Below are 12983 nucleotides of genomic sequence, written 5' to 3' on the forward strand. Positions count from 1 at the left end.
CATGGAAAACCTTGGAGTTTGTCCCTCTAACTACATTGGTAAAGCATCAACAACTATCTGAGCAATAATTAAACAAGTCACACTTCAGATTTGTAAAGAAAAGTAGAGGCATTTTTCAACTTGCTCACTTCAACAGGGAAAGAAACCTCACTATAGAGAAGCAGCTTAATCAACCAAAGTTCTCACACAGTTCCTTAACACTGTAACAAAATACCTAGATAACTAACTGTACCTGATAATTAAAGGTCACATTTTTGCTTTGTAAAAGCATATAAAAAGCTGAAGAACTTAATGTCTTAACAGTTAAAACAGAAAGTGCAAACTACTGGAAAAGTAACAGAACCATCTACATTTAGTATGTTTCCAGGTCAAAAATTTGTCAGGTACAACACTAATCTCAATCTCTTTGCAAACTGTATTAATGCAACCACAAGTTCCCAGGCCTAGTGTTCATTTTTACAAACGTTTTTGAAATTGGAAACATTTCTCTAGGAAGTCAGGCTGAATCAGGCTTTGAATGGGATTCAAAGGCTAAGACAAGACACCATTATTTTGGGATCTAATCATCTTCATTTAAAAGGTTTTGTAATCTTCTGACTGAACTCAGACATTCCTGTGTTTTCTTCATACAAAGGAGACATGGCTAGAACCTACCCCGTGGCCCAGTTAGTCATATCTCTTTTCAAGAAAAGGCTTTTGTATGTGGCACACAATTGTTACCTAACTGCAACCTAGTCTTAAAGCAGCCTCAGCCTCCCTGTGTTTATAAAATGTCTACCATCTACATAGTCTCATCATATACAGCATATTCAAAGCCACTTGAAAAGTAAGAGTTACAAGGCAAAAGAAATATATTATACACCAACTGCTTTTATTTAATTTCAGAAACCGTTCACAAGATGGTAGAAAAAACTTACAACCACTTCTAATTTAGCCTCCCATTGTTCCCAGTCAGCTCTAAACCCTTTATGTGCAAAGCCCATTTACCATGCATCTAGATGATAGATACAGGCTATGAAATTCTTTATTCTACTTGTAGCAGCTTATGCAGGTGCAGCCAAATACCAAGCCTCAGGACAAATTGTACACAAACTTTACAATGTAGAATTTGAATTTAAAATATGAAACTTAAAATCTACACAAAACTGGTAAAAATCAAGCACAGATACGAGGACAAACTTAAAACCCATGTGAAAAGGAGTCTTGTCTTCCTTTCAAGTGCTTTATTCTGCTACACAGTCAAAATGAAGATGTAAGCTTGTGGTTAGTTTAAATTACACTCTGTAGATACTATAGACCAATTTAAAAGTTACACATACAGCAATAAATGTCCATTGGTTCATCTGGATTACTTATACAATCCAGCTGGATTGTTGAAAACAAGTCAGGCAAAATTTGAAAGAAAATCCTTGTGCAACTTTTTAGACAAATGTTTACTGATGGGCACACTGTACCCCAGGTCCATGATGGCTGCTTTCTTCATCAGAACTATCGTTATAAGCTTCACGTCTCTGGCCACCACCTGAACCACGAGTAGTATCAAATTCCTGAAGATCTACCTCTTCTGCATCACCAATTACATTGGGAAATTCTGGTCTAGCTGGCAGAAGGTCTTCAAGTTCCTGCCCCAAAAGAAGAAGTACATTCAGTACTGCATCTACAACTGCTAAATAAAGTGACCAGTTTCCCACAACTTCAAGACTCCGTCTCAGAGCAGGTTTGGTTTAGAAGTCTAAGCTGATATAAGCCCTGAAGTGCATACTCATTTAAAAGCATCCAAAGTATCTGTATCAACTGGAAGATGCCACTTAAAGAAAACCAACTGCTCCACATATTATCAACCAAAAGTGCAATCAGTAAATACAGTTGCACTCTGGAAACTTATCACACAGCAGCAGGAAGATTCTTCCTCCTGCCCTCATTTGCCTAACATCTGCACAGCTCTTAAATACAGGTTCCGTGGCTTCATATTCCAATAGGTATTTTCAAGTTACGTTAAACAACATTAAAAGAACAATTGTATTTGCACCTAAATTTAGGCACAGCAAGCAAGCACATGAGGTACAACACACACACTTCACATGCTGTCAAGAAAGACCACCACGTTTACGCTTGAAAAACTACTTACTGAAAGCTTTTCTGGGCTAATCCAGTTATTTTCAGGAAACTGAACATCAAATTTAATGTAAAGATCCCCCTTCTCAAAAGGATTGCGATACTGTGGCATTCCTTCACCTCTGACTACACGAACACAACCTGTAATTCAAAGAGAAGTAAGCTGAAGAGTGCTACTTCAGGACAAATCTTTCTCTATACAATTCTCCTCATTCTTCTAGCCTAGGTTCATTTAACAGGACAACAAAAACAGTATTAGGTGTTAAAGAATCACAAAAGCATAGTCAAAGAAGTCCTTATCAGGTCAAGCCTACCTGGTTCAATTACTTTTCCAGGAGGATATTTAACCACAATTTGACGTCCATCAAGGTGCTTAAATGTGAACTGAAATCCACACAGTGCTTCAACAAGTCCAATCTTGTGCGTCATATGCAAGTCATTCCCATCCCGCTGGAACACCTGAAAACAAAACCAGATGTCTTCTTAGTACTAGACTCATATCTCCACCAGACTCGTTATTTAGAATTCATTATTATTTCTTCTTAAAATTCAATGTCAGAGCAACAGCCTTTCTACAAATTTAACTTGATTCTGTTAATTCAAATAGCTTAACATGCTCGGGAAAGTTTGTGCCTGATGCAAGTGGCATCCAAGGTAAGGCACACAACACTAGATGCTATGAGGTAAGGTTCAAATTAAACAAGAAGGCCTATATAACAGCAGTGCTCTCTCACCCAAGATCTTCCACACAAGCAACCCATAAACAAAAAACTTCTGACAGTTCGACATTACTTCCCCCACACAGGAGTACACAAAACACATCTTTGTTTCTCAACATTTAAATAGTCATCATGCATATCTGCTTCAGCTAACTTTATCTACAGCAGGGCTTCGATCAATTAGTCCACAGCTGTCATAAGTGATCTTTAAGCCATATCACTCAGTATTCTTAATCAGAGTAAATTTAGGCTTTATCCACCAGCAGAACCATGACTCCCACCTCAAAGGAAATTTTAAAACCACTAAAAGCTTCACTAAAAGTCTGTCTAGTTTTACTCACTAGGGCACAAGCTACAGTATTTTTCAGAATTGTTAATACTGTAAAACTAGATGTAGTTCATTAGGAGACTAAGATAGAAGTGGCATCCACCATCTGGAATTTGATGCTGTCATGCACATCTGACTGTTCTGTACACTCACAGACTATTTCTCCCTCATCATAGTCAAAATCAACTGCAATGCCATGTTGCAACCAGTATTACACAAGAAAGAAGAGGGGAACATGTAAAGAGCTATGCAAAACTGATTGACAATTAGCAGTCCTTGACACAGCTTTGAAAAACTTACGAAGTACCTAATTTTCAGATAACCAACACTATATCCTTAATATGTGACTGAAATTGAAACTCATATCCAACACTATTCTTTGTCACAAGAATTTCCCACCACCACTCCATTCAACGTTTTTTCCAGAGTGTAACACAAACTGTCTTATTTTTCTTATCTTAGTAATACCTGGCCTTTGTAAACAAAAGCATTAAAAAAAAAGCAGTCACCTCAACTCTGCCCTAAGGGAGTTTTAACACAGAAGAACATAAATTGCAATATTTAATTCAAAAGTGTAATGTATATACTCCAGACTACAGTAAGCACAAGCATTAATGAACTAGTATAAAATAACTGTGTGTGTTTGAAGTGAATCAGTAACATCACCATTCTGTTACACTTCCAGAACCACAGTAGCAGAGATAGAACACACCATCTGGGGATTTTAATATGAGTTCCATGCCATGTCACAAGACACATGATAAAAGCAATACTTAGCATTTTGTTAGTGTCACAAGCAAAGCAGACTGAAGTTAACATCTTGAGTGGCTCTTCACTGCATCCACCGTATCAAAGTGAGCCCAAGCTTACCCAAGAAAGCTACCTTTTATTAGCACAGGAAGCACCAGAATCTGCGTGTCCTCCGGCTACAGACTTGCAAAGTTTGCTCTGGTTCACCATGAGAGCCATATTACTTGCTATAAATCTATTAAAAGCTATTCACTATCTCTCCCAGAGCTGCAACTATATGAATTACTTTAAAATGAACAGCCATCTATATCACTTTAATATTAAAGACCAGTATAAAAGACATTTAGAATATAAACTCAAAAGCATTACCTCATTCTCCTTTTCTTGGAGTAAGAGGACAATATCACCTGGTTCCACACCTGGAGCCTGATCTGCTTCTCCACTGAATGTAATTCTTTGCCCATGTTTCATGCCTTTGTCTACATGGACTTCAAGTATTTTAACCTCTTTGATCACCTTCTTCCCTTCACATTTTTTACAGCGGTCTTTTTCATTAATTACTTCACCTAAAGACAAATTTTGAAATCAGAGATTTCCACGTAATTGCATCCGATTCTGAATAAAAGCTATTTTTAAAGTAGGCTGAAGAATTCATGCAACACAGCCTGTGATTTAGATGTTGCTTTATGAATTCCTCACAAGAGGAAAGCCAGGTTCAGTTTACCCTACCTGGGAGAGGGGAAAGAAAAAAAGAAAAGGGGGGGGGGGGGGTCAGGGAGAAGAGGAGGAAATACAAAGATACACATAACCTTTCATGCTGTCTAATCAAGGATTTTGAAAAGTGAGAGTGCATTAGAGAAAGGCAAAACAAGGCTTTGTTTATCACTTCTGGTGTTCCTTACATCTTAATCTGACTCCAGTATCCTTACCAATCAATTTACTACTCTTAAAGAAAAGCTTACTTTTCCATTCCTTGTTATGCCAGAGGATGACAGCTATAAGAGAAAGGATAAAGCTAAAACCAAAGTGAAGTGTCTCCCCTCTCTTGAAAGTCAGAATACAATTTTCAATGAATTTAGGAAGCTTAGTTCCTCTTCTGTTAACAGTGAAAAAAAGGATTACTGGGTTCTGTTCACTGACAGCCATATTTTGTAGTATACCCCCACACCAAAAGTATGATATAAAAACAGCCAGTAGAACGAGAGTGTCTTACATACAAAACGGGCAGAAGATAGCTGGTCAAATCACAGTTTCGTGCAAGAGCAATATGTAGGTCTTCCCACAAGAAAGGATCTAACATTTTTGGACACATAAGTGATTTCACTTTTATACTCTGAAACCAAATAGTTTTTCACATTGTCCATGACCTCCAGGAAGGCAATTACTTCTTCCAGCAAACTCAAGGATGACTATCAAAACAGCTTAAATCCTCTGTTCTACCTCATCTTTATTTTTTAATTGAACTATTGTCTTTGTACAGAGTAACCAAAATATTACACCAAATGCACTGTACAATTTCAGTACTTATTTCCAACACTGCTCTAAGTGCCACAAACAATGCACTTGGCTTACGATATTAAACTTGCCAGCTTTAAACAACCTTTCTGTGAAACAACGCATAACATTATGATGCAGTTGAAACTACTAAATATGTAGGTTAGGTATGTAAACTGTGAAAACTAGATGTTCAAAGACAACATCATTTATGAAATCTTTTGACTAGTCAAAAAATATAAGTTACTTCTAAGTATTATGAAGAGTAAAATCATCCACAAGGTGATGTTACTACGCTGCAAACTGCAGAAAATCTAAAAAGGAATCACATGAAGTGCAGATCATGTGCTGAACTTGTTCCCCCAAATACAACCAATTCAGCAAAAGATATCTTCTAAATTTGAAGAAACTAAAATCCAACTTTAGGTTTCATTTTTAACCTAAACCTGTCCTTGGATATTAAGAAACTGCAAAAAGACAAAAAGCTCCTAAAACAACAAAATCTTGGTTTTTACTTTAACAAGAGTAACAGGAATAAGTAATATTCACATCTAAGTCTTTTAAAAAAAAAATAATCTCCATCTCTACTGTTGAAGCTTCCCAGCTGCCTTTCAGTACATTAGAGACTTTAAATCTTGCTGCTGTTCCAAGTAACATGATTTCTCCATGTTGAGATCAGATTGAGACCCAACAGACTAACTGAGAACAACATTGTCCTGGATAAGTTCCCCCTGAGATTTAACCAGGAGGTCGAATCCAGCTAAATACGTTTAGTAACAGAATAGCTTGGCCTACCTTCTCCATTACAGTCAGAGCATACAGACTGCATCTGCTGAACCATTCCAGGAGCCAGCTGTCTGATCATGATACGTACACCTCTACCCCGGCAAGCATTACATTTCTGAACAGCTCCAGCCTTCCCTCCCTGCCTAGAATAGAAAGCACCAGTTGCATGAAAAATAAGTATTTCTGAAACATACAACAAAAAAAACCCCTACATCAGTAGGTTAACATGCCTAATTGCACTGCCAATTATAATTAGGTTCTCTCCCCCCACCCTCTTTCCCCCAAACAAAGCCCTTGAATAGCTCCAGTGCCATCAACAGCATCATTCAAGTTCAAAAATTTTCTAGTCTGAAAGCAGGCTCCAGTAAGTCAAATACTGATAAAGATCTGACAAAGGAGATGCTTCATTACACTATACACCAACAAAGCAACCAGAGAACTCAAAAATATAAACAAACTTACCCATTACATGCACTACAAAGGACATTCTTGCTAAGTTGTAGTTTAGTTGTCTTTCCATTATATAGATCTTCTAAAGAGACTCTACAAAATAAAGCATTTCTCCTGGGTTATCATTTAAGAACTTACTTTCCCCATGTAATTAAAATACTTGCCTAGGACAAATTAAAGAAAAAATATATATCTTCACACAAAGACTAAATCTGCTATTAAAACAAGATTTTAAAGCACAATTTTAGCTTTCACAAGGAGTCATTGAAAACTATTCCATACGTATGAATACACAGATGTAATCCTGAACATAGATTCTGAGAAAAAAAAATATCAGAAGAAACTACATAGGATTACTTGTGTTTCTCAATAGGAAACAAGTTGATCTAGCAATTTGTGTTTTATTATATAGTCATAGTTGATTTTTTTTTTTTTATTACTTCTATGATGCAGGTGATAAACAAACCCCTCTAGATAGTCCTGACAATATTTATAGCAAGAATACATACAGAATACTTACTACTGTATTGGGCTTTCCAAACAAGATAGTTTAGTTGGGAGGGGTTAGCATGTTCCCAAAGCCACTTAATTCTTTACATTTGCTCATATTTCAATTTTTTTAGAAGCTCTTGAATAGACTATCAAACTCCACTAACCTTCATATATTGACAGAAGTTTATGAACACATTTAGTGTTTCTCCTAAAAGCATTTATTAGCAGATAGAAATTTCAACTCAATGCATTGAGAAAAGGTTGCCTGGCATCAGTGTTTACAAACAACAACAAGACCAAAGCATGCAGTACTAGCTACTAAACTAAGCAAGCATGTAAAAGTAAATAGACTTTACTAGGCACGGTTTGTCAACCACAGGAAAGATGCAGCTTAAGAAGTTCGAAAGGACCTGCTCAGCAGGCAAAAAGCCAGTCGTGACTGCAAACAGAAGTCTAAAAAACCCAATTAGATTTTTCTTCTTAAAGCCATGTTTGAATATCACAACAAAAAAAAATCCACCACACACACTTTTCCATTAATTATGCAGTTCAACTTTAGTTCCAGCCAGTGTTACGCTATGAATGCAAGTCAACTTAAGTCTTTCCAGAGCCTTAGTACCTCTGCTTCACTTCCTCATCCAGCTAGTAAGTAATACCTGGATGTTGAATGCTTTTTCAGGTTAGAACTTCCAAACATAATTAAGGAGCAAAACCAAGGAATATAATGCTAACAAAGTATATACGAATATATAGGGCTAATAACCTGGCAAAACAAAAGCATTAGGTAGTCTATAAGATTAACCAATCATGAAAAGTAACTCAAGATGACTGGCTTCTGGGCTACACACAACATGCAGGTCTAAAAAGTAGGTGTAGACTGCAAAATATCTCAACTGAGAAGCATGTCAAGACCATAAAACTAGTAGAGTCAGGTACTGATCAGGAAAGCTCGAAAGTACAAATTGCAGTATCAAGATACTCACTTGAGTGGATGCATCATATCTTCTCCTCTTCTTCTACCATTACGACTTCTACTCTGACCACCCATGAAATTGAACAATCCACCACCAAAAATATGGGAGAAAATATCATCCATTCCACTGCTTCCACCGCTCCCTTCTCGAAGACCCTGTTCTCCATATCTATCATATAACTCACGTTTCTCTGGATTTGACAATACTTCATAGGCAAAGCTTATTTCTTTGAACTAGAAGAGGAACAGAGTCAAAACAGTGCATGATAAATTAGAACTTCAAGGGAGCATTTTACTACTGTTTTTTGCACAGCATGAACACCCAATTAAGAAGGTGCAGAACAGAACAATTTTCCACCCTCATTCTAGTACGTAAGACTTAAGTGAGATTTGGGCTTAGTTGTGTTACCTCTTATTTTATCATAAAATATGCTATTTTATTGCAAAACTTTGTTAGCTTCATTCTTTACTGTGCCTAGCATGACAGTTTTCTTACAAACAAAAAAATCCAACCAAAGAAGAAAGCCCCCAAGTATGCAATACTGCAGTAGCCACCAGACAAAAAACCCAGTTACACACTAATGTTAAAACCTTCAAGACACATTAGGCACTTAAAATATGCTAACAATTGAGCAACTTACTAAAAATGTACATTAACGTGTTTGTCCTCAAAACAGATTAATATCTTTTCACAGTCAACTCTGCTCACCTCTAAGCAACCATTAGAACTTCAGTTCTGTTAAAGAGAATCAGTGGAGTCAACTTAATTGACTTTTTTTAATTGCTATTAGCATAACAAATCTAATTCAACCTTCCCACAGACATAATTTGTTTTATGCCGCAGCAGTTTCAAGAACCTCCATACATGCATTTTTCCACATTGGAAAAACTTGGAAAATTGACTCTCTATCTTTTTCGAATACCTATGTAGATGGCAATGCCAGCTGACATCATCTTGGCAGATGGAGAGGCAGTTTTTCCCTCAGCATTACCTTCTCAACTAACTTGGCTCAGCCAACTGCTGCATTTTGTCATGAGGGACACTGGTAGATTTTGAGACTGGGAGGAAGCAGACACAATAGAGTTCCCTCTCACAGTTGTTATTTTTGAACAACTTGTAACAGCAAGCCCCCAACACCTGCATTTGGTCCCTTAGATGTTACTCTAATAGCAAACCTCAGGATTTTAAAAAAAGTCTTACTTTGTCCCCTGCATTTGGATTCTTATCAGGATGGTATTCCTTAGCCAGCTTTCTGTATGCCTAGTTGAAAGAGGTACAAAATTAGTTTCAATTTTTATTCATCTGTTATTTTCTGATAAACTCAAGTACTGTCTTCAGGAAGAAAGAAAATCCTAACAAAGCAAAGTGAGAAAATGAGTGTTTTGAAATCAGATACACATTGAAATGATACATACAAAATTCTAACATTGCTATATGCATAAATTAACTACACCTGGATTTAAACACAACTACAGCACACAATAGCTAGAACTAGTTTCCCTGCTTAACTTACAAGAAGAATTACATTGGACTTTCAGTAAAATTACTTACCCTCAGAACCTACAATATGACAATTTAAGTTTGAACCCATTTGTCTTTCCCCTCAATCACAGCAATACATTAACAAGAAAATGGCTGCCTCAGCTTCTCATTCAACCCTACCAGTCAATCCTCACACCAATCATTTTATTCTTTCTTACCTATCAATAATGGAAGATTTCATCTCACTTTGAACCAAGTGTATGAGTTACATGTGTAGAAACATACAAATCATTGCTTTTATTTAATTTCATTGTTCTAAAACCATACAAGGAAGAAGTACAGCCAAATCTCCACAAGAGATTTTTCAGAATACCTTTTTTCCCTGACCAGTACTTTGACTGTCAGGACCATCACTTTTTCTACAGCAGTACTTCATCTGTTTTGCTTATACTTTAGAGGATCAAAGCAAACAACAAGACAGGCAGATACTTTTTCTACAAATTGAGTTGTGGGGGTTTTTGTTTGTTTGTTTTGGGGGGTTTTTTGTTTGGTTTTTGGTTGTTTTGGTTTTTTACAGTAAAGATCTCAACTCTTTCCCCACTCTTCCTCAACATCCCCCAGTAACAATCAGGGGACAGATACTAATAAATTACATGGTATACAATTGTTTATTTTTAATTATACATATTAAAAAAAAGCTACAGTGATGCAACTACAAACAACTGAAACCTGGTTCTTAAGAGTGGATTTTTCAAGAGTTCTACTTCTGTAGAACTGAGCATCTAAACTAGCTCTTTAGAACAACGTTCAGAGCTTTACACACAAGCTTTACAGACAAAGCTTTACGGAGATCACCACTTTCCATTTTGTACTGGAACAAGTAAGATTCCTTTTTTGTATCTGCACAGTTACTTCTCTTTACTGATTATCCTGAAATACTCTGTACTTCTGCATGCAATCAAGAAGTAAATTTTGAAGAGGAAATAATGAAACAAATAGAACACTGATATTACAAGCCAAATATTCTAAACCACAGTAGGCATAAAGAACAAAAATCATAGGTCTTATAGGACAAATTACCCATCAGTAACAAAGCATGATCTTCCATAAATCTACACATTCTGTAATAAAAATGGATTTTCCCCACATCTTTTAAGGAGTCAAAGTAAGAAAACAAAAAGAGAACACTAAACTAAAAACCTACGTAACAGTATCTAATCAGGAAAAAAAGCTTGCATGGTGATCTTTAAAAAGAGAACACTCATGTCTTTGCTGATAACAGCATTCCAGTTTAGAGCAATTCATTAAGACTACCCATGGCCCAAAAGCAAGCTACCACTATTTATTTAATCAGAAAGAGATCCAGAATCAAGGTCTACACAGCCATCATAATGTCAACAAAAGTTAATTTAACTAATCAGTCTTAAAGGCTATTCTCTCAGCCCCTTCCAACTAAGCTATTACCTATTTGTTTTCACTTTCCAGTACTGTTATATAGGTTAAAATATCAGATTTATAAAGCATCCATGTGACCTCTGAGTTACAATAAGATATAGAGGAATTTCTTACTGTTGTAGGCAGTTAGAAACTTTATGTTCCAGAACAAATCTAATCTATAGTAATTAATATTGAGCAGCACAGGTTATCTGAGTGAAACTGCTGTCACTTTTTCATTCACACAGATACCTTTAAGAGAATCCCGTAAGAAAAGAAAATTCTACTTGACTATGTTCAGTATACAGCACTATCTTCTCAAAGCATGCCTTCCATCTCCAACACTATTTCAACACTGCAATTGCCTATCCCTGCACAAATTAGGCTACCACATGCATGCTGGGTAACGCATAGTTGTTAATACCAGCACCACCCATCAGCGGAAGCAGGTCACTGCTAGTAAACTGTCTACTTAATTATTCTCCCTCACGTGTAAATGACCATTAAGTCCTTTTAGAAAAAAAGTGGTTTGTACACTATAGAACGAAATGGACGTTGTGACTTGTTACACTGATGACCTGGCTCCAAGCTTCCACCTCGCTTCTTTGTTTACCTTGCCTCAGCGCTTTCGGCCTGAGAGGGATCAAAATACAAGAGCAAACCGAAACCTTACCGAGGCCTACACGTGGGGGAGACAATAGCACCAGTTAGAATCTGCCGGTCCTCCGCGAGGCTTTTCACACCCAAAAAGCCTTTCACTGGCTGCGAACACCGCTCTGCCGCGCCGGAGGGACGCGGCGCTGCGGGGGCGAGACGAGCTGAGTCCCGGCGGCGCCCGGAGCCGACGCGGGGCCCGGCAGCGCCGAGCTAGGTAGACGGGGAGCGCGGCCGGGCCCGCTGCTCCCTCCTCCCGCCGGCCCCCCTCCCCCCTCGCCTCCGGGCCCTGCCCGCGGCCTACCCCGCTCCGCCGGCGCCTGCCGGCGAGCCAGGCCCCAGCGGCACCGGGGCGCGGCCTATCTCGGCGGGCTGAGGCGGCACCGGGCGCCTTCAGCCGGTGCCGCACCCTCTCCCCCCCCCCCCCCCGCAGGCCTCAGGCGCGCGGCTAGGCCGGCCGCCGCCGCCTTCAGGCCGCGCTCCCCGCGCCCGGGGCCTTCCCTCGGCTCTCCTCCCCTCGCCTCTCGCCGGCCCCGGGACAGTCCGCCGCCCGTCTCAGCCGCCCCGCAGGGCCCTGCCTGGTGGCGAGCGAGCCCGCCTCCTCCCCGACAGCGCTGCCGCCTGGTCTCACCGGCCGCCGCCGCCCCTCCCCCGCACCTTTTTGAGCTCGTTGTCGGAGGCCCCGGGCGGCACCCCCAGAATGTCGTAGAGCTTCGTGTCGGCCACGTTCGCCATAGCGGCAGCGGGTGGCGGGCGCAGGCCGGAACGGGTCGAGGGGCGGCGAGGGCGAGACCGGGAGCAGGACGAAAGCCGCCGCGACGTCACGCGCACACCACCCTACGTCACCACGCCGCGACGCGGGAGGAGCCCGCCCGCCCCCTTCACCCGGCGGCGGCGCCGCAGCCCCGCCCCCTCGGCCCACTTCGGGCGCCTGACCCAGTTCCAGCGCAGCGCGGCAGGGGGCGCTAGTGTGTGTGTGGTGGGGGGGGGGGGCTCGAGCTGCCGTTCGCAACCGCCGCGGCCGGGAGGCGGGAAGAGGCTGTGAGGGAAGGGGGGACGTGGGCGGCTCTCTGCCCCCAGCGGGCAGCTGTCCTCCTGGCGTTTGAACCGGCGATCCGGCAGAGAGAGGAGCACTGCAGATGAAACCAGTGTCCTCAGCTCTCCCCCGTCATTTCAAAGCCTGAAATTCCACGGCCTATGTGCGTGCTTCCCCGGTGCCCTCCTGCTGGCGTGATTGCTCCTCACTCCTGAAGTACGTCACTGAAGTTTGTGGCCAAAGGGCACCCATGCACCAACCTGCTGTCT

General features: G+C 40.3%; 2 protein-coding genes across 4 annotated transcripts in view; one reads left to right on the forward strand and one right to left on the reverse strand.

Annotated features, from left to right (window-relative positions):
* LOC142603774 (borealin-2-like) overlaps positions 1 to 12983 on the forward strand; it is an 84365-nt gene that overhangs the window by 10869 nt on the left and 60513 nt on the right. The window lies entirely within an intron of this gene.
* Positions 851 to 12530, reverse strand: DNAJA2 (DnaJ heat shock protein family (Hsp40) member A2). The gene is made up of 9 exons (XM_075766078.1): positions 12336 to 12530; positions 9309 to 9368; positions 8118 to 8341; positions 6655 to 6735; positions 6202 to 6335; positions 4282 to 4478; positions 2430 to 2574; positions 2129 to 2256; positions 851 to 1622 (listed from the first exon to the last, which is right to left on the reverse strand). Exons 1-9 carry the CDS (start codon positions 12411 to 12413, stop codon positions 1434 to 1436), a joined length of 1236 nt encoding a protein of 411 aa, XP_075622193.1. The 5' UTR covers positions 12414 to 12530; the 3' UTR covers positions 851 to 1433.

This window comes from Balearica regulorum, chromosome 13, assembly GCF_011004875.1.
Source record: "Balearica regulorum gibbericeps isolate bBalReg1 chromosome 13, bBalReg1.pri, whole genome shotgun sequence".
NCBI classification, from domain to species: Eukaryota; Metazoa; Chordata; class Aves; order Gruiformes; family Gruidae; genus Balearica; species Balearica regulorum.

Coding starts and splice junctions, on each gene's coding strand:
- DNAJA2 (XM_075766078.1), bottom strand. CDS start 12,413: ATGGCGAACGTGGCCGACACGAAGCTCTACGACATTCTGGGGGTGCCG. Junction 9,369..12,335: donor CCGACAACGAGCTCAAAAAG/GTGCGGGGGAGG, acceptor TCTTTCAACTAG/GCATACAGAAAGCTGGCTAA. Junction 1,623..2,128: donor TTAGCCCAGAAAAGCTTTCA/GTAAGTAGTTTT, acceptor CTTTTGGGGCAG/GAACTTGAAGACCTTCTGCC.